This window comes from Schistocerca gregaria, chromosome 3 (assembly GCF_023897955.1).
Source record: "Schistocerca gregaria isolate iqSchGreg1 chromosome 3, iqSchGreg1.2, whole genome shotgun sequence".
NCBI lineage: Eukaryota > Metazoa > Arthropoda > Insecta > Orthoptera > Acrididae > Schistocerca > Schistocerca gregaria.
The window spans coordinates 395,658,325-395,685,736 of NC_064922.1; the positions used below are offsets into that span (position 1 = coordinate 395,658,325).

The 27,412-nt window shown below is 38.4% G+C and overlaps 1 protein-coding gene across 1 annotated transcript in view; it reads left to right on the top strand.

Moving 5' to 3' along the window:
• Nucleotides 1–9,940: 9,940 nt before the first annotated feature.
• Nucleotides 9,941–27,412, top strand: part of LOC126353752 (uncharacterized aarF domain-containing protein kinase 2-like) — a 97,161-nt gene continuing 79,689 nt past the window's right edge. Inside the window, exons 1-2 of the mRNA XM_050002806.1 lie at nt 9,941–10,639; nt 19,050–19,279. Coding sequence (XP_049858763.1) covers nt 10,186–10,639; nt 19,050–19,279 — 684 coding nt within the window. The 5' untranslated portion in view covers nt 9,941–10,185. The remainder of the gene's footprint in view (nt 10,640–19,049; nt 19,280–27,412) is intronic.

Consider the following 27,412-nt stretch of genomic DNA (forward strand, 5'->3'; position numbering starts at 1 on the left):
TCTCCGAAAGCGATACATAAAATTTTTAAGACTGGTTCATTGTGTTGCCTATGGCTATAGCAATAAAACTGGGCAGTCAGACGCTACATTTCACAGGTAGCTACTTCAGTTAAATTAATATTTATGGTTTCATGGAGGAAAGGAGGATAGAAGATGAACATCAACAAAAGCAAACGAGGATAACGGAATGTAGTCGAATTAAGTCGGGTGATGCTGAGGGAATTAGATTAGGAAATGAGACACTTAAATTAGTAGATGAGTGTTGCTATTTGGGGAGCAAAATAACTGGTTATGGTCGAAGTAGAGACTAAATAAAATATAGACTGGCTATGACATGGAAATCGTTTCTGAAGACGAGAAATTTGTGAACATCTAATGCAGATTTAAATGTCAGGAAGTCGTTTCTGAAAGGATTTGTATGGAGTGTAGCCATGTATGGAAGTGAAACACAGACGATAACTAATTTATACAAGCAGAGAATAGAAGCTTTCTACATGTGGTGATACAGAAGAATGTTGTAGTTTAGAAGGGTAGATCACATAACTAATGAGGAGGTATTGCATAGAATTGGGGAGAAGAGAAATTTGTGGCACAACTTGACTAGAAGAAGGGATTGGTTGGTAGGACATGTTCTGAGGCATCAAGAGATCACAAATTAAGTATTGGAGGGCAATGTGGAGGGTAAAAATCGTAGAGGGAAACCAAGAGGTGAATACACTAAGCAGATTCAGAAGGATGTAGGTTGCAATAGGTACTGGGAGTTGATGAAACTTGCACAGGATAGAGTAGCACGGAGAGCTGAATCAAACCAGTCTCTGGACTGAAAACCACGACAACAACAACAACAACAACATGGTTTCAATGGGGACTGTCTATTTCAACTAAATGACTTGCTTGTAGGATCCTGAAGGTTAATGCAATAATAAGCTTGTGGGTCAAGGCATTGCGATGAAAAGGCTGAAAACCACTGGAATATTGCAGAGTACGTTCAGGTCATTTCTGCAAAGTTCACATTGATTGAACGTCGTTGCCATGTATTTTCTCATTTCACTCATTAATACAGAATATAAGTTTCTCAAGTTGTTTCTTAAATAATTGTAATGTTTCATTGTGTTGTGAAATGTTTGGAATTTGAAGTTAGAATGGCATCTGGCGTCCCTGTGCTGGGTGCTTTTACTTAAATGACCACGTTTTATGCTAGCACAGGGAGTAAATATCGTAATATAGGAAGAAATAATTCTTCCAATGTTTTCAACCTTTTTGTTCCTGTATTTGCGTCCAATGATAATTTTATGTGTGACATGTGCTATTTATATGTTTTCAGATTATTCTGCTATTTTTTAAAAGCATATACATTATGATTTATTGCTTTACGTATGTCTACATGGAAAAATGAGTGCGTGTTAAAAAAAATGAACAAAGTCTGCTGTGAATCAGTTGTAGTTCATAATCTCCTCTTAATTGCTTCTGTGTAGGTTTCTAAAAGCTTTCCTGTGATTGTATACACTACATAAATGATATGAATCATACTGCAATGTGATGATTAGTTGTGGGAAACTTCTCATTAAACATATAGTGATCTAAAGATATGATTAAATCATTACATGACAACAGTATTCACTTTGTTAAATGCAGTTTCTGCTTCTCTATTCCACTGTAATTTGTAATAGAACATTGAAAAAAAAACTGCAGTTTTAATTGGGCATAAGTGCTGATGTATCAACGTACCTGCCTTCTCAAACACCTCGCTGCAACAGTGATGTCTGTCGCCTCTTGGCTGTCAGTAGTTCCACAATTAAGATATATGGGTATGTGACACGCTCACTGAACTTAAGCCTTCGTTTTGAGTTTGTGTGGCGATTTATTGTGGTAGACGTAGTATACCCTACCCTTGGAGAAGGCCCTTTATTACTGTATGGCCTGTTACTGGATCTACATCACTGCCACTTAGACGTTTACTTGGACATTTACACTATGTGGACAGCATTGCCATACACATGATCACTGGTGATTCTCTATTCTTAGAACTCCAAAAAACAGCTCTCAGAGTCCACTCAGCAGCTACCTAAAGCAGTGTCTGTACTGTGCTCAACAGCACATTATATACTAGCCACGCCACCGATTCGAATCAACCACATCGATACCACCCAAGAAACTGTATGTGGCGAAGAAAGAATTTTATTTTACACCATTCCAAGGGATCTGTCGCCTGTAAGGTAAAAGCCGGGCCTCGCCCTCCATATACTTCCAAGGAAAACCAAAGGATGGCGAGCATGTGGTGATTACTGGCAACTTAACACCAGAAAAATTCCCTATCAGTATCGTGTTCTCAATGTCGAAGACTTCTCATTCAGTATCCAGGGTTAACACGTCTTCTCAACAATAGACTTTGTACGTGCTTTCTATCAAATATCCTTTGCTCAAGAAGACATATCTAATGCTGCTGCGCGTACACCATTCGGCCTATTTGAGTTCACCAGGATGCATTTTGGATTACGCAACGCTGTGAAAACCTTCCAGCGCTTTATGGACGAAGTCATTCATGATCTCGAAATCTACTATGTCTATGGTGACTATGGTTTGCTTATGTCAAACTCCGGATAGGAACATCTGGAAAATTTATAGCATATCTTCACTCGACTCTGTTCACATCGTTTATTCATCAATCCATCTGAAAGCATTTTTGGATCATCTGAAGTTCAATTCTTAGGTCATATTGTTAACGCCCAAGGAATTTCCGGCCATCACATGAGTCACAGGAAGTCATTAACACCTTCCCACAGCCTTCGACAGTCCATGAGTTGCGAAGATTTCCTGGTCTTTCTAATTTTTATCCCTGTTTCGCTCACAGCCATATAATGTAGCCTTTCCACTGAACGATTTCCTTTGAGATTTGCCTAAACCAATTGATAAAGTGCAGTGGACTACCCAGCAGAAACTGTCTTTAACAATGTGCAACCTGCTATCGGTGAGGCTGGCTCTTACACCCTGTTCCACAAGTGCCTCTAAGTTTGATGGTTGATGCGTCTGCAACTACAGTAGGTGCTGCCTATAACAACAAAGAGCCTAGCATAGGTACTCCTTGGGATTCTTCAGCCAGAAACTCTCTCTGTCACAGCAGAGCTGGTCAATGTACAACTATGAGCTATACAAGTGTTTCCATACGGAAATTCTGTCATATGCTTAAATGCTGATAGTTCACACTGCTCAGTGATATCAAATCGCTGATTAATGCATTTCGCAAGAGACCAGAAAATGCATTGTTTACGCAACAACACAATGGTGGCCATTCAACTGAAGGACTTTTTTTATTAGGTTCACCTAAACTAACTGACAAATTACAGTGGCCTAGCAAGCAGAAACTGTCTTTAACAATGATAATTAATTTAGAAAGAACCACTTCAGTTCTGTTAATATTTATTCAAACCATAACCTCTTTAGAGATTTTAAAATCCCATCTTGAGGTGTGTCAAATTATAGTATTTGGTAATACATAACAAGTGGCTGGACCAGTCAGTGCAAGAGTTACAATCAATGCATATTGGCGAAAAGTGATGCTGCCAGGCAGCCACATGCCTTTCAATTGCTGATTTCCTACGTTGCAAATCTTGGTTTCTAACAAGGCCAAGCCTGCAGTTGCTGAGGCTGTGCTCTTAGCACACCCTGTTCCCCAAGTGCCTCTCTGTTTGATGGTTGACACATCTACAACTGCAGAAGGTGCTGTGCTCCATCAGCAAAGAGACCAACATTCCCAGCCTTTGGCATCCTTCAGCCAGAAATTATCTCCATCATAGCAGAGTTGATCAATGTAGGACCGTGAGTTACATGTAGCTTATGTTTTCTTTAAAAAAACTTCTGACATATGCTAGAAGACCGACAGTTTAAGCTGATCAGTAATATCAGTGATAACAACATGGTAATTTATGCATTTCGTCATAGATCAGTAAAAGCAGAACTGTGTTACCTGTAACATTTGGAATGCAGAGCGCAGTTCACGACACAGATTGTCCATGTCAATGGCAATTCGGTACACCACAGTTGTCCTCTCCCATTTAGACGATATTACAAGTGAAGTCCACTATGAAACACTTGCCTTCGCAGAACAATATGATAGTGAGCTGCAAGCTTTACTTGTCCGTCCATCTGGTTTACTGCTTTGTATCCAGATTTCTCTTCAAAAGTATTGTTCTGTTGTGATATTTCTACATAAAATCAGGCCGGTTTGTGACAATTAACTTTTGACAGCAAGCAATCTCAACACTGCATGATTTGTCCCACCCTGGGATCCAGACAACAACAGTGGAGTTTTTATGTGGCCAAACATGGACAGAGACTGCAATGCTTTTGTGCACCAGTGTGTGGCCTGGACAAATATTGCAAAGCTTTTGTGTATGTCCTGTCAACGTTATAAGATCACCCGTCATGACAGTGCACCCACTGACACTTTCATTCCATCCAACCAAAGGTCTGAATATATGCACACAGATATAGGACCATTACTGCAATATGTAGGATGCACCTACTGCCTAATGTCATTGACCTCTTCATCTGTTGCCTCAAACAGTTGCAACCACGTTTTTCCATTGATGAATTGCATGTTCGAGTGCGCCGTTCCATATCACCACTGACCAAGGCAGGCAATTTTAATCATGTTTATACAAGTCGCTGGCTGGTCTATTGAGGCAGAAGCACAATCGAACTGCCCAATATCATCCAGCAGCAAATGGCTCAGATGAGCGTTTTCCCTACCAATAGAAGTATCCTTACGATGTCATGGATCACAACGTTGAATAGAAGTTGTGCCCCTAATTTATAGACAATCAATTCTATGGCCCAGTCAATTCCTTTGCAAAATGCCTAATAACCTCATTGAGGCATCAGACTTTGCTCAAAACTTACATTTGCACATTCGCCAAATATGCACTCAGAAAGCAGCATACTCAGTGCCCCATAATTTTTGCTGAGTTCTGGAAATGTAATCAAGTTTTTGTCAGACGTAATGCTCTGTCAAAGAGACTCAATCACGTATGACTGACCATACACAGTCCTTAGTCGACACAAGCAGGCATTTATGGTCGATGTGAATGGATCCTCAACTACAATTTTCATCATTGATCTTAATCTTCCTTTCTGCACCACCTATGTTGATACTTGCAAACCACAGAACAAGTTACAGAATTTAAAAGGTGTTTAATTTTCTTGCATGATGCTTCTACCTCACCATTTGCCTATGAGCTACAGCAACTGCCGCTAGCAGGATATTTCCTCATTCTTCTATGGTTCATTCGACAACTCAGTTCTTGAATAGTTTGCTTATGTACATGAGAAGTTATCATCATGCCAGGATAATGGGTTTTGTCTTTAACTAAGTAAATAAATAAATTGTAAAGTGACAAAATGTTTTTTAAGCTGTGAAATAGGAATCTCATTCTAGCATTAATTAATTAAATGTAATCACTAATTTGTGATAAAGTTACAAACAATCGTTTGAAGTAACTTATGGAGTATAAAAAACTTGTAACTGAGAATCTGGACATGCAGAGGTTCATATTACTGCAGAACTGTCTATATTTTTAAGATCTTTTGTATTTCAGGATAATGATGATAACTTGTTGCTTTAGTCATTAAGTGTAAATATTACAGTGAAGTGGAATTACAATGTTTATTGGCGCCTTTAGATATTTAAAGCTACTCTTGGCCTTGATTAAAGTTCTATGTAAATACAACAGTGTTTATATTCGAGTAATCACTAAGTAATAACTGTTCTGCACAATAGTACAAAATTTAGTTACAAAAGTCACCTTTGCTCTGTGAGAATATTGACTAACTATAAAAATAATAACATAGGAGAACCGTTGAGACAAAAACCGTGTTTTCCAATGTACCCTCGATGTGTTGAAGATAGTATCCAAGAAATTAACGTACAAATTTAGAAATATTGCTCTACGGAATTTGAAACCTGTGTTGCAGTGATGGCAGTGCCTCCAGTTCCCAGGTATCCCAACGTTATTTGCAATTTAGTGTGAACTTGAAGGACATTTCACATACATGTAATAGATTTTCGTGTAGAGAATTTGGCTGAAAAGGAATTCAAATATGAATTTAGTCTTTTGAAAAGATTTTTTCCTTGGAAAATAACTCTCTTAGTAGTGTATCGAATGCCTGAAAACAATTTCTATGAGATACCCATTCCCGTGCTCAGTATCTTGGGTCTGTTATTTCTTCGTCCTTGCCGGTAAATGCTCGTCAGCTGAAGCCTGTTCAACCCTATCAACTTCCATACAAATAAGGAAGAAGTGTTTTCACCTGAAGCTTCGTGGTAAGCTTCGGTAACACTAGCCTCAGGGCACAAACAACTTTGCTTTCGCCATCTTGAATGTCACATAAATAAAGATTCCAAATTAAGTGTGTGGAAACGCTAACTCGCATATAGTGTTAGTGCTAGGGGATGCACATGTAAGCAATCCTCGCCTGTGGAAACCCAGCTTAAAGGATATATGTCAAATATATTTTATAAAAGACTTTGATGGTGAGTGGAGTACTTTTGTCGTATTTTTTCTTTGTAAAACAGAGTGTGGTCCTAGCTTTTATAAAAGATTTTTCGAAGAAATTCGATAGTGTAATGTGGGCCTTAGTCATGGGTCTGAGAGGTCACAGAGGCAATAAATGTAACTTTTCCTAGACTTACTATGTTCTAACAATTTTTTTTATTTATCATTGTGAAGAACCAAGTTATCATTAAGTAACTGTGTCAACAAGATTAGATTAGATTAATACTTGTTCCATAGATCATGAATACGACACTTCGTAATGATGTGGAACGTGTCAGGTTAATAAAAGATGTCTGTACAAAAAATTACATTACGCAAAATATTGCATGACACTAACGATTAAATTTTTTTTTACTTAGTTTATATCTAAAAATTCTGCCAATTAGTAGTAGGAGTTGTCATCTATAAATTCTTTTAATTTATTTTTAAATGTTAGTTGGCTATCTGTCAAGCTTTTGATGCTGTTTGGTAGGTGCCCAAAGACTTTTGTGGCAGCATAATTTACCCCTTTCTGTGCCAAAGTCAGATTTAACCCTGCATAGTGAAGATCATCCTTTCTCCTGGTGTTATAGGTATGCACACTGCTATTACTTTTGAATTGGGTTGGATTATTATCAACAAATTTCATAACGGAATATATATACTGTGAGGTTACTGTGAGGATCCCTAGATCCTTAAATAGATGTCTGCAGGATGACCGTGGGTGGGCTCCAGCAATTATTCTGATTACATGTTTTTGTGCAATGAATACTTTTCTACTCAACGATGAATTACCCCAGAATATGATGCCATACGAAAGCAGTGAATGAAAGTAGGCATAGTAAGCTAATTTACTGAGATTCTTATCACCAAAATTTGCAATAACCCTAATAGCATACGTAGCTGAACTCAGACGTTTCAGCAGACCATCAATGTGTTGCTCCCAGTTTAACCTCTCATCAATGGACACACCTAAAATTTTTGAAAATTCTACCTTAGCTACAGACTTCTGTTCAAATTCTATATTTATTACTGGAGTTGTGCCATTTACTGTACGGAACTGTATATACTGTGTTTTATCAAAATTTAAAGAGAGTCCGTTTGCTGAGAACCACTTAATAATTTTGTGAAAAACATCATTTACAATTACATCACTTAGTTCTTGGTTTTTGGATGTTATTACTATACTTGTATCATCAGCAAAAAGAACTAACTTTGCATCTTCATCAATGTGGAATGGTAAGTCATTAATGTATATCAAGAACAGTAAAGGACCTAAGACCGAACCCTGTGGGACCCCGTGCTTGATAGCACCCCAGTTTCAGGAATCAGCTGTTGTTTTAACATTACACGAACCACTTATTTCAACTTTCTGCATTCTTCCAGTTAAGTATGAATTAAACCATTTGTGCACTGCCCCACTCAAACCATAATGATTTAGCTTATCTAAAAGAATTCCATGATTTACACAATCAAAGGCCTTTGAGAGATCACAAAAAATACCAATGGGTGATGTCCGGTTATTCAGAGCATTTAATATTTGATCAGTGAAAGCATATATAGCATTTTCTGTTGAAAAGCCTTTCTGAAAACCAAACTGACATTTTGTTAGTACTTTATTTTTACAAATATGGGAGGCTACTCTTGAATACATTATTTTCTCAAAACTTTTTGATAGAACACTATTGTGTGAAATTTATTTCACAGCATGATGATAAATGAGCTATATCAATGGTGTGTGAAACTATTTTCCAGAAATATGTAGTTCTATGGTTACAGTAAGTCAAACAAAAATTGAATTCAGTCGTTCCCTGACATCCCTGCACTGCAGATGACATACTGTATTAATTTAGACTTGGAGCTGACTTCTGATTGCATCCTCTCGGCACACATAACGCAGAAAAGGTAAAGTACATATGTAAGCTATACAACAAAAGCTGATGTTAACATACTATAACTTACATAAAATTTGTATGTATACATTTTTATTTATTTATTGACGTGTTTAGTTCTGTAGGACCAAATTGTGGTACAAATCTCCAATATCACGAAACGTGTCAGTACTTGAGGTTACAACATAAAAATAATAACAGATTAAAAATAAAATATTTATGAACCCAAAAAAGTAAGCCACCAATTTAAGTAAACGTAGTCGACAATATAACATAAGAATTAGCTTGATTTTTCAAGCGTCTCCTCAACAGAATAGAAGGAGTGACTCTTCAGTTTCGATATTAAAGCGCGTAGATTCTGCTAAGATTTTTGAATTTCAGTGGTAGCTTATTGAAAATGAATGCAGCAGTAAACTGCACACCTTTCTGCACGGGAATTAAGGAAGTGTCATCCAAATGCAGATTGGATTTTTGCCGGGTGTTAACTGAGTGAAAGATGCTAACTCTTGGAAATGACTCAAATTGTTAAGAAGTAACGTCAGTAAAGAATATATATATTGAGGCGCCAATGTCAAAATACCCAGACTGGTGAACAGGAATCGACAATAGGTTCGTGAACTTACATCACTTATTGCCTGAATTGCCCGTTTCTGAGCCAAAAATAGCCTTTTAGAATGGGAAGAGTTATCCCAAAATATAATAACGTACTATATAACAGAATGAAAATAGCAAAGTAGAGTGATTTTCGTGATGATAGATCACTTACTTCAGATACCGTACGAATTGTAAGAATGGCAACAGTAAGTCTTCGATTGAACAAAATCCTGAACATGGGCTTTCCATGGCAGTTTACTATCTATCTGAACACCTAGAAGTTTGAGCTTTTCAATTTCACTAATCATATTCCCATTCTGTGAAATTAAAACGTCATGTTTTGTTGAATTGTGTGTTAGAAACTGTAAAAACTGATTCTTACTATGTTTTAGCGCTACCTTATTTTCTACGAACCATGAACTTATGTTATGAACTCCACTATTTGAAACCGAGTCAATGTTGCACACAACATCCTTTACTACCTAGCTAGTGTCTTCAGCAAACAGAAATATTTTAGAATTGCGCATAATACTAGAGGACATATAATTTATATAAATAAGGAACAGGAGTGATCCCTGGGGCACCCCCCATTCCCACCCCCGTCACTCAGAACGCACATCACAGCCATTCTCAACACTGTCGATAGTAACCTTTTGCTGTCTGTTGGTAAAGTAAGAGGTGAACCAATTGTGAGCTGCTCCCCGTATCCCGTAATGGTAAAAGGAAAAACCCAACAAAGATGATGAAACTGTAGTGAAGCAAGTTTGGGGATTAAACAAAATAAAAAAATGTATTTTTACATGAAGGTGGATTCTCCTTAATTCATTATTATTTTCTGGCAATGGGACAACAGAGCTTAAAATTCCATTACGATAAATAGAAAGAAACGATTGAAGAGCCATGTTGGGGAACGTACGAAAGCATAATGAGAGAAGTTTACCGAGTGGCTGTTATTGACGCTTTTGTGACTGTTTATCTGATGGAATAAATTTTTTCCGGAGAGGACGAATGACTGTCGCGCCAGTTGGCATGTACACGTTTTTAATGCTTCTGGAAACCTTTCAGGGTCTCCTCCACAGATGAGTTCAACGAAAATCTCTGAAGCACTTGAGCGTCAATAGACCGACTGTTGTTGTTTACATTGGTAAAGGTTATGTTGGAAAAGTACGATGTTTAACTTAGTACAGACCTTCTGTGTAATTCTTCCGCGTCACCGTACAACAGGAAAGCTATGGCTAGATGTAGGGTCGCGCTTCCGTTGGATTTTCCTGAGTGATTCGAAAAATATTAGGTCTAGAAACGGGTGTATAATTGGGTATCGAAGAAAGCCGAATATTTATCAGAATAGCAGGGCACTTTGCACTTTAGGAAGGTTTTGTGCAACAGTTGCCTTTCCAGTTGTATTAGCGAAATCCACAATGATGGAAAATCAGATGTTCAAGCAATTGCCCGGTGCTGTCATCGACAGTTCAGAAACCGTCTTATCGAGAACATGGATTTTCGTTAGACTTATTTTTAGGGTGTTTCATTTGTTTATTATTTTCACACCATTCGTCTTTCTAACACCTTTGCTATACATGGGAGAAAGATGTAGAGAATGTTGGTTCAAACTATTTGTTAATGGTAAGTATGGCATAGACTGTGGCTTTGAATTAATGTTACTAGTAAATTAAAATTACAATGCTTTTCTTTAGTTGCGAAACAGTTTTCTTGTTTTATGATTTGTTCTTTAGAAAAGAATTTCATAGCTCAGAACAGTGTGTACATACAATTAGTTTGTAAGTAAAAACTACCGACTGTGAGACACTGATTACGAGCTCTGAGAGCGTAACTTGCTGGTGGTATTATTCACGCATAGAAATTTTGTGTTATTTACACAGTGTATAGAAGTACTATAGGTAGTAGATCTACAAGTCTGCTATCTGTATGTTCTCTCTTCTTTGTAAACTCTATGTTAGGTGTGATAGGAAGCAGTTGTTAGATGTTGTTGTCATTGTCGTATTCAGTCCAGAGACTGGTTTGATGCAGCTGTCCATGCTACTCTATCCTGTGCAAGCTTCATCTCCCAGTATCTACTCAACCACATCCTTCTGAATCTGTTTAATGTATTCACATCTTGGTCTCCCACACTGTCCTCCAATACTAAATTGGTGATCCCTTGATGCCTCAGAACATTTCATACCAACCTATCCCATCTTCTAGTCAAGTTGTGAGACAAATTTCTCTTCTCCCCAGTCTTATTCAATACGTCCTCATTAGTTATGTGGTCTACCCATCTAATCTTCAGCATTCTTCTGTGGCACCACATTTTGAAACCTTCTATTCTCATCTTGTCTAAACTATTTATCGTCCACGTTTCACTTCCATACATGGCTACATTCCACACAAATACTTTCAGAAAGGACTTCCTGACATTTAAATCTATACTCCATGTTAACAATTTTCTCTTAATTTCAGAAATGCTTTCCTTTCCATTTCCAGTCTACATTTTATATCCTCTCTACATCATCAGTTATTTTGTTCCGCAAATAGCAAAACTCATCTACTACTTTGAGTGTCTCATTTCATAATCTAATTCCTTCAGCATCACCCGATTTAATTCAATGACATTCCAATAGACTTGTCTTACGTTTGTTTATGTTCATCCTGTAGCCTCCTTTCAAGACACTGTCCATTCCATTCCTCATCCAGGTCCTTTGCTGTCCGACAGAATTACAATGTCATTGGCAAACCTCAAAGTTTTTATTTCTTCTCCATGGATTTTAATTCCTACTTTGAATTTTTCTTTTGTTTCTTTTACTGCTTGCTCAATATACAGGTTGAGTAAAATTGGGGATAGGCTGCAACCCTGTCTCACTCCTTTCCCAACCACTGCTTCCCTTTGATGCCCCTCAACTCTTACAACTGAAATCTGGTTTCTGTACAAATTGTAAATAGCCTTTAGCTCCCTGCATTTGACCCCTGCAAATTTCAGAATTTGAAAGAGAGTATTCCAGACAACATCATCAAAAGTTTTCTCTAAATGCCCCAATGCTAGAATCATAGGTTTGCCTTTCCTTACTCTATCTTCTAAGATAAGTTGCAGGGCCGGATTGTCTCACTTGTTCCAACATTTCTACGGAATCCAAAGTGATCTTACCCAAGGTCGGCTTCTACCACTTTTTCCATTAATCTGCAAAGAATTCGTATTAGTATTTTCCAGTTGTGACTTATTAAACTGATAGTTCAGTAATTTTCACATCTGTCAACACTTGCTTTCTTTGGGTTTGGAATTATCATCTTCTTCTTGAAGTTTATGGGTATTTCTCCTGTCTTATATATCTTGCTCTCCAGGTGGTTGAGTTTTGTTAGGGCAAGCTCTCCCAAGGTTATCAGTAGTTCTAATGGAATGTTGTCTACTCCTGGGGCCTTGTTTCAACTGGTTCTGCTCTGTCAAACTCGTCGCACAGTATCATATCTCCCATTTCATTTTTATCTACATGCTGTTCCATATCCATAATATTGTCTTCAAGTACATCGCCCTTGTATAGAACCTCTATATACTCCTTCCACCTTTCTGCTTTCCCTTCTATGCTTAGAACTGGGTTTCCATCTAAGCTCTTGATATTCATACGAGTGTTTCTCTTTTCTCCAAAGGTCTCTTTAATTTTCGTGTAGGCAGTATCTATCATAGCCCTAGTGATATATATGCCTCTACATTATTACATTTGTGCTCTAGCTATCCTTGCATAGCCATTCTGCATTTCCTGTTGATCTCATTTTTGAGACATTTGTATTCCATTTTGCCTCCTTCATTTACCGCATTTTTATATTTTCTCCTTTCATCAGTTAAATTCAATATATCTTCAGTTACCGAAGGATTTCTACTAGCCCTCATCTTTTTATCTACTTGATGCTCTTCTGCCTTCACTATTTCTCCCCTCAAAGCTACCCATTTTTCTGTTACTGTATTTTACTTTCCCCCATTCCTGTCAATCGTTCCCTTATGCTCTCCCCGAAACTCTCTACAACCTCTGGTTCTGTAAGTTTATCCAGGTTCCATCTCCTTAAATTCCCACCTTCTTGCAGTTTCTTCAGTTTTAATCTACAGCTCATAACCAATATCCATTCCATATCTGCCCCTGGAAATGTCTTACAACTTAAAACCTGGTTCCTAAATCTCTGTCTTACCATTATATAATCTATCTGTCACCTGCCAATATCTCCAGGCCTCTTCCATGTATACAACCTTTTTTCATGATTCTTGAACCAAGCGTTAGTTATAATTAAGTTATGCTCTGTGCAAAATTCTACCAGGCGGCTTCCTCTTTCATTCCTTACCACCCATTCCATGTTCACCTACTACGTTTCCTTCTCTTCCTTTTCCTACTCACGAATTCCCATCACCAATGACTGTTAAATTTTCGTCTCCCTTCGCTATTTGAATAATATATTATCTCCTCATACATTTCATGAATTTCTTTGTCATCTGCGGAGCTACTTGGCATATAAACTTGTGGTAGGCATGGGCTTTGTGTCTGTCTTGGCCACAATAATGCGTTCACTATGCTGCTTGTTGTAGTTTACCAGTACTCCTTTTTTTTTTTTTTTATTCATTATTAAACCTACTCCTGCATTACCCCTATTTGTTTTTGTATTTATAACCCTGTATTCACCTGGCGAGAAGTCTTGTTCCTCTTGCCACCAAACTCCACTAATTCCCACTATATCTAACTTTAATATATCTATTTCCCTTTTTAAATTTTCTAACCTGCCTGCCCGATTAAGGGATCTGACGTTCCATGCTCTGATCCGTAGACTGCCAGTTTTCTTTCTCCTGATAATGGCGTTGTCTTGAGTAGTCCCCACCTGGAGACCCAAATGGGAGACTATTTTACCTCCGGGATATTTTACCCAAGAGGACACCATCATCAATTATTTAACCATACAGTAAAGCTGCATTCACTCAGGAAAAATTACAGCTGTGGTTTCCCCTTGCTTTCAGCTGTTCGCAGTACCAGCACAGCAAGGCCATTTTGGATAGTGTTATAAGGTCAGATCAGTCAATCATCCAGACTGTTGCCCCTGGAGCTACTGAAAAGGTTGCTGCCCCTCTTCAGGAACCACATGTTTGTGGTTGCACCTACAGTATGGCTATATGCATCGCTGAGGCACGCAAGCCTCCCCACCAACGGCAAGGTCCATGGTTCATGGGGGGTAGTTTATAGACATCTTATTCCCCATGATTCTAGCTAATTTTGTAGGGTACAGAGTAGTATTCGACACTTGTCATTGGCTTTTATCTTTTATGTAATGTTAATAGCTGCTATGCTAGAACAGTTTGGTTTGCATTGCCACAGTCTGGTTGTTGGTTGGTGAAGCCAACTAACGTGAAAGCAAAAGTTTTGGTTGTGGTGACTGATTGATGTGTAGTATAGCCTGAGGTTTGGGTTAGGTTGGAAGATGACAGTGCATTTGTGAGTGGGTGAAGCCTAGGAATGGAAAGCAAAAAAACCTGGTATGAGTGACACACGGATCTGTAGTGGAGCCCACATGAAAAAAAATGCTAGTGATTTGACGTTATAATTACCATGATGATTATTTTTTGTCACACGTTTCCTCTGTCACTGCTCAAAGCAGATATCTAGTATAGAATATGCAGGTCAACCGAAGCGTCCGATCCCACATGTCGGATTTGATCCGACGTAAGGCTATTGTGGTGTGTGACGTCACTACGGCACAGAATTTAGTTTGTGAGAGTGTAGTGTTTTTAGCTGTCGTTTTGATGCGATCAGTGGTGCTCTCTGGTGGTGTGTTAGGTGATGTTTTTGGTTTAGTTTGCGAGTGTGGCGTCGTGTGTGAATTTCGGTAAATTGCTTTTTTTATGTCTTTTGTAGGTATGGATATGACTGACAGGGTCGACAGTTTTCGGTTGTCGGCTATGATGGGGGACAGTGCGTTGTCTCTAATAAAATTTCTTCAACTATTCAGATTTTTGGATGAAGTCGTGAGGTGTTCAGTATGTCGTGAAGAAATGAGGCTTGCTTAAACTTCCGGCGTCTCGGACCAGGGATGGCTGTATGTGGAGATGTCGTAAGGATAACAGGTCAGGGGAAGTGTTCTATCCCAGTGTGTGGCTGTGGATGTTGGTATTGGTATAAGGAGATGTTTTTGAGCGATGTAGGTCAAGGAAAGTGTTAGGTCCTAATTTTTGGGATCGGGAACTGATGTTCAGCTGTATAGGTCAAGGGAAGTGTTCGATCCCAATTTATGGGATCAGGAGCTGCTGTTGAGCTATATAGGTCAAGGGAAGTGTCCGATTCCAGATGATAATGTGTTTAGTGGTATTTGCGAAGTTTTGTGATTTCGGTTTTTTTTGTCATTTTGCGTGGTTTTGTATGTGGGTGGGTGTCTAAATTTGTTTATATTTAGTTTGTCCCCACCCAAAAACCCCCTGTTTCCCGCGTTTGTCCCGTTAGTGTAATTAGGCTTTTTGTGGAACTTGTGTGTGTTTGTTTTTCGCTGTATTTTCATCCTCATAATGTGTACGTAATGACTTTATATTCTCCATATTGGAATCGTGGTTTATGGTCGTTTCCGCCATATTTGTGACGTCATGGGTCAAAGCAGATGGGCGTAATCGGACGCTTCTGTATTTCCGAATATGCCTCTTTATTCATTTAGTGGTAAAATGTTATTCATACTTATTCTGTATACAGAGGATTTTGGTCAGATTGAGGCCTTTTATACTACTGACATAAGTGACTTGTTAGCCCAGGGCTCTAGCTATGATATAGATCAGCCTGTTACCACAACCTATTTCCCAAAACGTAATATAGTTGCAAAACAAATATTGTCAGTGTTCTGTACTGATTCTTTCCGTTTATATATGTCACAAAAATCATCATTCTATGAGAAGTGAAAGCCTTTGTGCTGTATCTTTAGTTTCAGTTGATCCAAGATCTATAAATGATGCTACAACAAGAAACAGATTGCATTTCTGCTGAGAGAATTGCACATGTTTGTATAGTTCTGTATACATGAAGCATATTCCCCATTGTGGATATGAACAAATATCAGCTGACAGAAATGAAAATTTATTCCATACTGGGCCTCTAACCTAGATTTTCTGATTGTTGCGAGCAGTCACTTTACTCTTAGGCTATCCAAGGACAACTTATGGCCACACACAAACTTCCATATGTTGTCAACTGCAACGAGGGGAAAATCTGACTTGAGTCCTGATCTGGCACAATTTTTCGTTGTAGTAGTTCCATTATACAGCTGATGGCTGTTCATATTCACAGCTGTGAATAAATTTCATGTATTTCATAATGGCTGCAGCTGCTTGAGTGCCTGATCCTCCAGACATGCATGATGTCTGAAGGAGCATTGCGTTATAATTTGGAATAACACAGGCATTGCAATATCATGTTTATCTGCTGACACTGTGCATGCAAACGACTTTCATGTAAAATGACTTGCCTGTACAGAATATGTGTAACCGATGTATGAGTACAGGTTGTAGACAAATGGTTGATGAAATATGGAAGTTTAGGTCTGGCTGTGAGTCATGCTTCTGTAGCCTAGTGGTAAGGTGACTGGGGACATTGCATTGTAATTCGGAAGAACACAGGCACTGCAATATCGTATTTATCTGCCAACACTCGGCAAGTGACTTTCATGTAAAAAGTCTTGCCTGTACGGAAATATACATAATGGATGTATGAGTACAGGCTGTAAACAAATGGTTGACGACATATGCAAGTTTGTGTCTGGACGTGAGTAATACTTGGATAGCCTAATGGTATGTGACTGCTCGCGACAAGAGAGAAATCCGGGTTACAATCCCAGTCCGGCACATGTTTTCATTGTTGTCATTCCATTATGCAGCTGATGGTTGTTCGTATTCACAACTGTGAATACATTTCATGTATTTCATAATGACTGTAGTCACTGCAGTGTCTGTTCGCCCAAAGGAACATTGCATCGTAATTCAGAGTGACACAGGTACTGCAATATTGTAGGTTCCCTTGTCATCCAGTCCCATTGGCTGTTAGAATTTGTGTAGATTTGGACTGTGACAGAGAGACCTTTACTTGTACTCACACAGAAGCAACTTGAAATATGTGTATGCAGCCCTACAGTTGTTTTATGTTCCAATAATTTCTATAAAACATTCCCATTGGTTGGTAGCTGCTTCACTCTTTCAAAGAAATGGTGTTCCTGCATTGCCTCAAATCCATGGTCAGTGTCAGAGTATACCTCAACATGGTATTCTCTCATGTCAACAATTTCTGATACAGTGTTTAGCACTCAGGAGTGTATGGGAGGTAGATGTTTCAAATCTATTCAGATTCAAGTTTTCCATTACACCTAAATCACTCCAGGCAAATGCTGGGGTAGTTCCATTGAAAAGGCACGGCTGATTTCCTTCCCCATCCCTGAGACATTCTGAGCTTGCGCTCCATCTATGATGACATTGATGGGATGTTACACCATAATCTTGCTTCCTTCATCAATTTCAGTTTATTTTGGTAAATTATTTGAATGAACTTCACATTTTTTCAGTGCAGGCACACACAAGTGCATATGGGTGTTGAGTGTAAATTGTTTCACTACTCATGTGTTTCATTGATTATGTGTATAATAAACTATTGTAATTAATATGCTGTGGAACCTTACCGGATGATTAAAATTGTGTGCTGGATTGGGACCTTAACCTGGAACCTTGCCTTTCACAGGCAATGTTCTTTCTGACAGCTTTCCAGGCTCCAATCATTACCTGCTCTCCCCAGTCTACTTCCACCTGTATACAGGCATATAAATTTTAACTTCCAAACTCCGTGGAAGTTCTCCTGCGTACCTTATTGCACTAGCAGTTCTGGAAGAAGGGACACTACAGAGAAATGGCTTAGCCATAGCATAGGGAATTGTTACCAGAGCGAATTTCTGAATCCGCTATAGAGTGTGTGTGTGTGTGTTTGTGCGTGCACAGTAGTTGAAACTGCCTTGCAGTTTAAAACTGTACCCAACTGGGACTTCATATTGGAACCTTGCTGTCTTCCTAGACGCAATTTCCACGTTGTGGCTACTCTATTTCTCTGCACTATCCATTCTTTCAGGAGCACTGTTACTGTTAGTTTTGCAGGAGAATGTAGCTTTGAAATTTGGAATGTACAAGAGAGGTTCTGGCAGAAATAGAACTGGGGTGATAAGTCTTATGGATAGCTCATGTGGTAAGAGCATTGCCAGTTAAATGTAAGGTTCTGGGTTCAGTCTCAATCCAGCACCTAATTTTAATGTGCCAGGGAGTTTACAAAACAATCAACATTCTCCTTCAAAGTCAAAATTTCATTCTGGAATGTGCTGTTCTCAGGGAATACCTTAATTTCACACAGAACTAGAAAATGAGCATGATTGCTTTAATATACTTTATTAAATCCTTCAGAATGATAGATCGCAGCAATCAGTCAGTGTTTCCTTTCTACCTTTATTAAAGCAGATCCAGATTTTGTCTAGTAACTGTGAAAGAGGTAGAATACTAGGGCATGTATAAAAAATGTGCTTTAATAAGGCTATAAAGTCATGTCATACTTGTTGAGGGAATACCATTTTCCTAATGTAAGATCATTTTACTCGATTAAATTGCATGCAGTTGGGAAGTTTGTCCTGCTGTACAAATATATATAACATTTTATATGCAGTATGTTCAGTACTTGTATACATTTTCAAGGGTGTACCTTGTGAGGAGTGGCAGAGGGCTGCTAAACTCCCTCCTGGGGGGGAATTGCAAGTTGAAGTCCCATCCTGCCCAGCCGGATAGGCAGATCATGTAATGGACACTGACAATTAGCAGGAGTGCCCAGAGCCATGCTTCAAGAAATCACAAAATTGTTTCATCGTTCACTGCCAATCTACCATGAATACAACTCCTCCTTTCCCCCTTCTCCAGTTCTGGTCCTGTGTACACTCTTGTCTCTTGTACATTTTGGTATAAAATTTATAACCAAGCATTTTCATTTTAGAGTGACTTCATTTTTTTCTGATTCAGGTATTGAAATTTCTGGACCAGTGATGGTGAAATTAGGGCAATGGGCATCGACAAGGCGAGATCTTTTTTCTGAAGAATTTTGTTTCCACATGTCAAAATTACAAAGGAGGACAAGACCACACTCTTGGCATCACACAGAAAAAACTCTTCAGAAAGCATATGGACCAGCTTGGAACCAAGTGATCCTGAAGATAAATACCGAGCCGATTGGTTCAGGATGTTGTGCTCAGGTAGTGTACTAGCGATAGAATGCATTTTTTTTTTCTCTGTGGTTGAAATGCTTACTTTTTCTATTTAAGAGAGCCAACAGTTTAGCTTTTTTCTCCAAACATTTTGATTTTCATAATCCGTATTTCGGTAATACTTACCATAAAAAATTAGAATCTCTGTGACAGTTTCAAACCACTCGACCACAATTTACACTATACAATGGTTACCCTAATTCTGTTCTGATTTTGATCTCTGTTAAGTTCCATAACTCTGCTCCCATCTAACGTAACCGTATTTCCAATATTTATTTAAATAATCAAATTGCTCTAGCAATCCAACGGTTGTTGACATCTCTTCCACATGTGGAAAATTAGTTTTTCCTTTACTGCTGGAGGCAATCTATTGATAAGTACTTCCACCAAATTCATTTCACTAGTTGGTTGATCTAAATATATAGTCCTCTCTGTGAATCATTATACAGTCCTAGTCCTAAAAAGCCATAACCTTAGCCTTTGCTGTGCCCCACTTGTGCAATATCTTCATTTTAAGTCTCTCTCAGATTGGCTGTTGTCAAAAACGAATCTGCATTAAGTAATGCCCACTGGAGTGCATTTCCCTCTAAGTGATGCAGTGAAACAAACTCATTTCTTGTCATGCCACATATTGACTAATGTCCCATGGAATTCTTTACATGTCCTGTTGTTCTGCTCTCCTTATCATGCTCCTTAAAGGGTGGTGGTGTCTTCTGATGCACAATTGTATGCTGTGCATTTTTTCTTTACATTAACCCTTACACCTAAAATATGACACGTTTTCTACAGCCAGTTCATATACACACAATTTCCTCAAAAACAGTGTTTGAACATCTGCTATTTCTTTTTCCAGTTTCTTATCTAAAGATTCTAGTTATTTCTTTACCTGTAGATTTTCCATTTTAATTGCCTCACTTTCACATACCAATTTGGACACAACAGAGTTTTTAACTCTGCCTTCTAAGTTTTCTGAGGTTCTCCTGTATTGCCATTAATTTATTATGTAATATTCTCTCCAACATCTTCTTTAAAAAGCAGATAACTGCTGCTTGCAGTACTCCAAATCCTCTCTCCTTTTTCTCTTAGATTCATTGCTTACTGTTCCCTCTAATCCTGGTCTCTTATTTACCTTAAAATTGGATTTAACTTTCTTTTTAACTTCCTCTGATTTTATAAAATCCAGTTAATACTGGCTACAATATATTATGAAAAGGATGGACTGCTTCTGACCATATAGAGGAGACATTAAGTCAAAGGCAGCGCGCGCGCGCCCACGCACGCGCACACACACACACACACACACACACACACACACACACACACACACACACACACACACCTCTCTCTCTCTCTCTCTCTCTCTCTCTCTCTCTCTCTCTCTCTCTCTCTCTCTCTCTATGTGCACGATAACTGTTTCCAACCATTGTCTTTTCATCGTGCCTGTCTATGACCTCACATCCCGTCTATATGGTGAGCGGCACTCTGTTTTTTTTTTTTTCCCTTCACAGTATTGTTATTATTCCATTCTGGACTTTTCATTGATTAATATAGGCAGTCAAATAGAAATCCAAACACCCACCACAATGGGACTGTGGAATGGTTCCATTCAAAAGGAATCACCACAAATGTTAAGACATCTATCCCACTAGGAGACAAGATGATGCATTTTTGATGTGTAGAATTCGATTGGCTTCTTGTGGATCAAAACTACACCCACTCTTGCCTTTTCTTGCCCGACTGAAACTGGCATCCATGCATGTCTTTCTTCAGGCCTCCTGAAAATCGCACGGTGAAAGAGCCATATGTACGGAGGATATTGCAGCATTTTCCAGTCAAATCACCGAAGAGAAGCCTTCATCCGATTGGCAGTGTGGGGGTAGGCATTATTGTGCAATAGGATTATTCCGTCCGACAACATTCCTGGGTATTTTGACTTTATGGTGTGTCGCAGTTTCTGCAAAGTGTCTTCATAGTGCTGTGCGTTGACTGTGGTTCCACACTGGAATAACTCAATGTGCAGAGGGCCCCTGCAGTCAGTGGAGGAGATCATCATTGCCTTACCAGAACTTGTGTGTAGAGCTTTTGATTTCTTTGATGGGTGAAATATTGGATGTTTTCACTGTTGGCTTCAGTTTGCTTTCAGCCTGTTAGAATGCTGTTGGATGGAATCATCCTGTTGCACGATAATGCCTAACCCCACACTGCCAATCAAATGAAAGCTACACATCAGCGATTGGGTTGGGGAATTATGCAACATCCTTTATAGAGCCTTGATCTTTCACCATGCGACTTTCATATCATTGGCAACTCAGAAAAAGACATGTGTCAGTCAGATAAGGAAGTGCAAGAGGGGGTGCATTCTACAAAACAGGAATTGATCGTGTCATCTTCCAATGGGGCAAATGTATCAACGTGTATGGCAATTACTTTTGAATGGAACCATTTTGTAGCCTTGTTGTCGCTGGAGTTTGGCTTTCATTTGACTTCCACTCATAGAATAATATAGCTACAGTTGCTGCTTTATAGTTTTGAATGTGGTCTGAAACAAATGTCTCTATCACCATCACAGTTAACTCTTTAGTTACTTAAATAGTTTCAACTGACATCTGAAGACTCAATACAATATCTACGTTTACCAGTCCACACATGCACTAAGATACACTTATTTCCCTCAAACGCCAATGATAGTTATCTCATTTTGTCCTGCGAATAGCTTCAGCTCACATTTTCAGTACAACACCTCTTGTTTTACAGCCACAGTCATCCTGTCATTCCAGATAGGGTGCCAGTCTTTTCCATTGCTTGTAAACACTGTTCAGCGCTTGCCTGGTGTTATCACATTGTTGTCCACATATTTGCAGATGCACTGTATCCTGTAGAACGTATATACACAGTGGTACTTGTTCCAACAAAAATCTTACAGTGTATTTTTGTATATGCTTCAGTTGAATGTCTGAACTCTATACTGGGGAATTACATTATATTGTGGTATTTTCAAAATTACGACAGTCTCCACTAGACTGCAGAATTCACAGCTCATACACAGCTATTGCAGGTGCCAGAATCTTTGGCGTGTTATAAAAATTATTATTCAGTTTACAATATAATTAATTCATTTAATGACTTGCTGTCCTAAGGTAATGTGCCTAATAGTATGAGGTGATTAACAGAGCTATCTTCATTAACTCTCATTGCCATGGCAAACAACTTGCTAATGTGCCAACATTATGTGACAGTTAATTTGGAAAAAAGAAAAAAAAATAGCAAATCTCCAGATAACCATGCAGACAAAGCATCTGATATGCTTAAAACATTTCATTGTTTCTTGGGCAGACATTTATAGTTTGTTAAAAAAAGTCTGAGCTTGCTTCTTGTCTCGAGGCTATGTTTTGCCATCTCAGTTTTTGTTTTTAGAATTACCTATACTAATTAAATAAAACACTCCAACTGACCAGCCTTGGGTAAAGTATGTTTTGCATGGAAGAATCTTTGAACCTTCCCTTTTGTCTGTCAGTATCTCAGTTGAAACTACAACGTAAAGCTGTCACTTCAGGATGAGGTAATTCACCAGAGACTAATTGAAACAGGGTTAATGATTTCAAAGAATGAATGAATTTGTACCCCAAGTAAGAACGAAAATATTTTTTTGAATTGCAATCTGTTAACTGTAATGAAATTTCTCATTATAAAAAAAATAGTTTTCAAATAATTCGTGACTCTTTTTTTCTCTTACAGTACCATTTTATACAGTCTTATATAGCTTAAGCTCAGTTAAAAATATTGTTCTGGTGTATCGACAAGCACCAGCACAAAGACGAAGATCGCAAGAGCAAAGAAGGCGGTGAGACGACGTCAGCCAGTAGCTTGCTGATAAGGACCACACCATGACAGGAGCGGCCTCTAGTCGAAGATAATATAAGTGCCGCTCCTGCCAGCCTCAGCTGGACAGTATTCACACCATACTAGGAGAACACTATGATAGCAGAGACATGTGATCCGTATCAATTTTTCATGGACCTTGTATACAGCAAAGGGCACTGGTTGTTTTCATGTTGCCCATTGCTTGTGACACCATTGTCACTCTGCTTTATTGAAATAAAACTATTAATGTTGTTTGCTTCAATTGTTGTATAGCATCCTGAGAACACAGCATCCCTTAGGCACCCTATAAGCGATGAGTGGGCAGGACCCCACAATATAGTTTACATTAATATAGTCTTAACAGATGTGTCTTACCCTAACAGAAGCTTACAGGCTAAAGGGAGTGGAATGTCTAATGTTAAACAAAATTACACAGATGGTTTTGGGAAAAGCTTAATTAGTTGTCAATTACAGATATTGATCAGAGTGATGATTCTTCCGGAAAACCTGGAATTCTCAGGGCATTATATTTTACCTGGAAAAATCAGGGAAATCTATAGGAATATCATAAAATCTCAGAGAATTGAAACTTAGTTTTATTGAGTTTTATAAGTCACAAAGTTTGAAATACTAAATATCCCTTAGTGCGTTAATTATATGAATATTATTCCATGTAACATATCGATGTTTATAAACTGTACTTAAACTACTGCATATGACTAGTGCATATATCTCAATTGAGAGAAAAGAAAAGACATTATTGCCATGTGCCACTCCTCCTCCCATCCCCTCCTTCTAACCATTATTTTATCAGGAATTTTCTAATAATACCATCGTCCTCATCTTACCTGGAATTCTCATAGACTCATCTTTTTTACTGTTTTGAAGAAGCCACCCTGTTGATGAAATTTTTGGTGACACCCCTTTTAAACATCACAGCTGTTGCCTGCCTGTGTTACATGCATAAGCTCTGGTGTCAGGACATTGTACTGGTGGGTTCTTTGCAGTACTGCAAGGATACTCTTACTACATGAAAAATAGAAAAATATTACTGTGTCAATATATGCAGCTGCAACTCATCTTGTACATTTAAGGGTTCTTATTCTATTAGCAAAAGTAAATCTTTGATGTGCATGTTCATCACAACTGAAGAACATAGTTAAAAGGTCAATAAGAAACAGGAGAAAAACAAACATGCATGCATGAAAAAAATGAAACTAGTGAAAGGCAGCCTTTGATATCGACTAAGTAGACTATAACCTTACACTATGTCCCGAGATAGGTGAGTTGATAATACATATGAAGAAAACAGAAGTAGTGAATACTAGGTCTAGTTCCGTCAGCAGCAAAAACTCTGGTTATGTTGAACTTGGTTGACTGAATTACATCTTCCACATTACCATTCAGTTGGTTATTATTTCACACTGGTAACTTAGTATCTTATGTTTGCGGGTGTTGCGCAAATAAATTGTGTTGCATCCACAATACAATGGTGTTGATACGAAAACAGTGCAGACCATTGAAGTAAAACTTGCACCAGCAATATAGCAACGACAAAGAGAAGTTCCAAACATATGTCTGGGTAGAACCAGCATTGATTACAGCAAGAACAGCAGCAAGTATACATTCTACAGCAACTAATAACATCAGAGAATGTAACATAATCTACATGACTATTCCTGTGTTTCAATCCTTTTCTGAAAATGAAAGACAGACAGAAACTATGTTAGTGTTACCTCCATCACCACCTTACAGAACTTATTGTATTAAATCTAGATATTCATGAAATTCTGTACTATTATTCTATTGCCTACAGAATGGATTTGATCTACTCCATTAGTTGTGTGTGCTAGAGGATCCTGATAAATTATCTTCTAACCAAGTCTAGTAAGTGGTGTCATGTTAGGACAGTAAAACTTGAGTTCTTCTCTCTAACCTTGAATTTTACAGGTACATGAAACAGGAAATCGAATCTTATCATGAATGACTCACCAAGATAAAAGGGTTAAGTGGGCAGTGTCATTTTGCATGTTTGGATGATCAGTGCGGATGTTCCAGTGCTCATTGTATTATAGGGGGCCTTTGTCACATATTGTACTTTCACCAAGGAAGTAGCCTCAAAGGTATTGCATCTTTCAGATCCATGGTTAAACAACATCTTACACATTGTGCGAAGTTTTGAGTTTTCCTGTGAAATGAAGAATTATTGATCCACTTCTTATGACACTGTGCCAATGTCAGACAATAATAGGAACAAAGATCAACCTACAAGGCTCGCCTTCATCATGTACAATGTTGTTAGCGGAGTAAAAAAAATCAGACTTAGCATCCTCTCGAACTCTAAGCAATTGTACTGCCCTGTGCAGATTGTTTTGTGAAACATGAAAAATATTGTTACATTTATAAAAATTAGGTTTGTCTCTTTTGTTATAAAAGTGATCGATCTCAGTCTTTGTGCGCTTCATGCCTGAAACACAGTAAAAGCAAAATTTTACAAATGACTCAGAGCATGCAGTATTGTTCCTATGGAATCCTAAGATTGGTAAATCTCAGAAATTACTGGTAGGTTTGCAGAGTTTAGTGAAAACTAACTTTGTAAGTAGATATGGTCACATCAGAGTTCTCATTTATTGGAGGAAAATTTGTTTGGTTCTTAGTTCACCAGCCTATTACCTGTACAATAACCATATAACAGCTTTTAGTGGCTAAATTTGACCTTATAAGTGGAAAAATTAACATGGATGTTGAATATAAATAGGTTGCAGAGAAAATGGAAGTTTATGAAAAATTTTTCAGGTTCACTATGGGATTAAGATATGCAAATAAGATACAGGCTTATAATTCTCATGTCACCTTCTCCTGTGCCAATATTTGCAAGAGTCTGCCCAAATTACTGTACAAGTACCAACAGTCACCTTTTGGCATTTCAAGTGCATCTGCCATCTTCCAACACTACTTTCAGCAGCTGACTGAGTAAACTTCAAGAAGTGACATTACTTAGACGACATAATTATTACAGGTGCCAACTTACAAAAGGACCTTCAAACTCAGTTATTGTTATTCTGATTTCTCCAGAAAAATGGCTTAAAATTCAATTTGCATAAATGCCAGTTCTAGAAATCAGCTTTATTAACAATAAATGTGTTAACCTTCCAGTATACAAATATGTACAAACAATTGACCAAATGCTGCCACTGAAAATTTTAAAAGGGCTGCAATCCTTCATGAGGAAGCTAAATTACTTCTGTCAGTTTATTGGTAATGATGCCCAGGTCTTGCACCCACTTAAATACACCAAGAAAAAAGGGAGCAAAATTTCTAATGTTCGGGTTGCAAGCAAGCTTTTCATCAGTTTAAAAAATCATTTTTAGCAGCCCCTTGTTTGGTTCCATACCCTTTGTAAAAAATTCATACTAGTTCTGTTGGGTCCCAGTATGGAGTTGGGGGCAGTGTTTCCACACGAAGAGGAAGGCAGGACTGAACACCCCATAGCCCTTATCTTGAAAACTGTAAATTCCATCCAGCAGAACTACTCACAGATCAAGGCAGAAACTATTCTCTATAGTCTTTCTGGTGAGAAAGCTTCTCATGTACCTCTATGAAGTGCAATTTCACCTGGTGATGGACCATAAACCATTGCCAGACTTGTTAATTCCCTGATCATTGTAGCTGGTTGAGATGGCACTATATCTGCAGAGGTGGCCATATTATTATTGTCAGCACATAATTATTGTACCTTCTACAAGTTGATCAAACTCCATACTGTCACAGGTGCTCTCTCCATGCTGCAAGTGTTGTACCATAAGGTCCTGGCCCTTCTACATGCAGGACAATGTGGTACTGCTAGAATGAAGTGCATGGTCAGCCATCATGCCTGTTGGACAGTGATAGTGACATCAAACACCTCACCTGGACATTATCTGATGAAGCCTTCAGAAATCACCCCTACATGTTTTTTCTTCATGGATGCTCCCAGCATCCATGTTAATTTTGGTGGTCAATTTTGTAGTTTAATGTGGCTCATCATCATGGTCATCTAATCTAAATTTTTGTATGTCTATTACCTCCACAGCATCATGTTGGAAATGACCATTGGGTCTATCTGCACCTGCCAATGGGGGGGGGGGGGGGGGGGTGCATCTGCAAAATATAAGTTTTTGCTGCTGAGCAGTATCTGTGGTTCCAATTTGCATGTGCAGTACCACCACAATGTAGCATATAAAGTCACTTTTGACACTTTTTTGTTAACTTCTTGGCTCA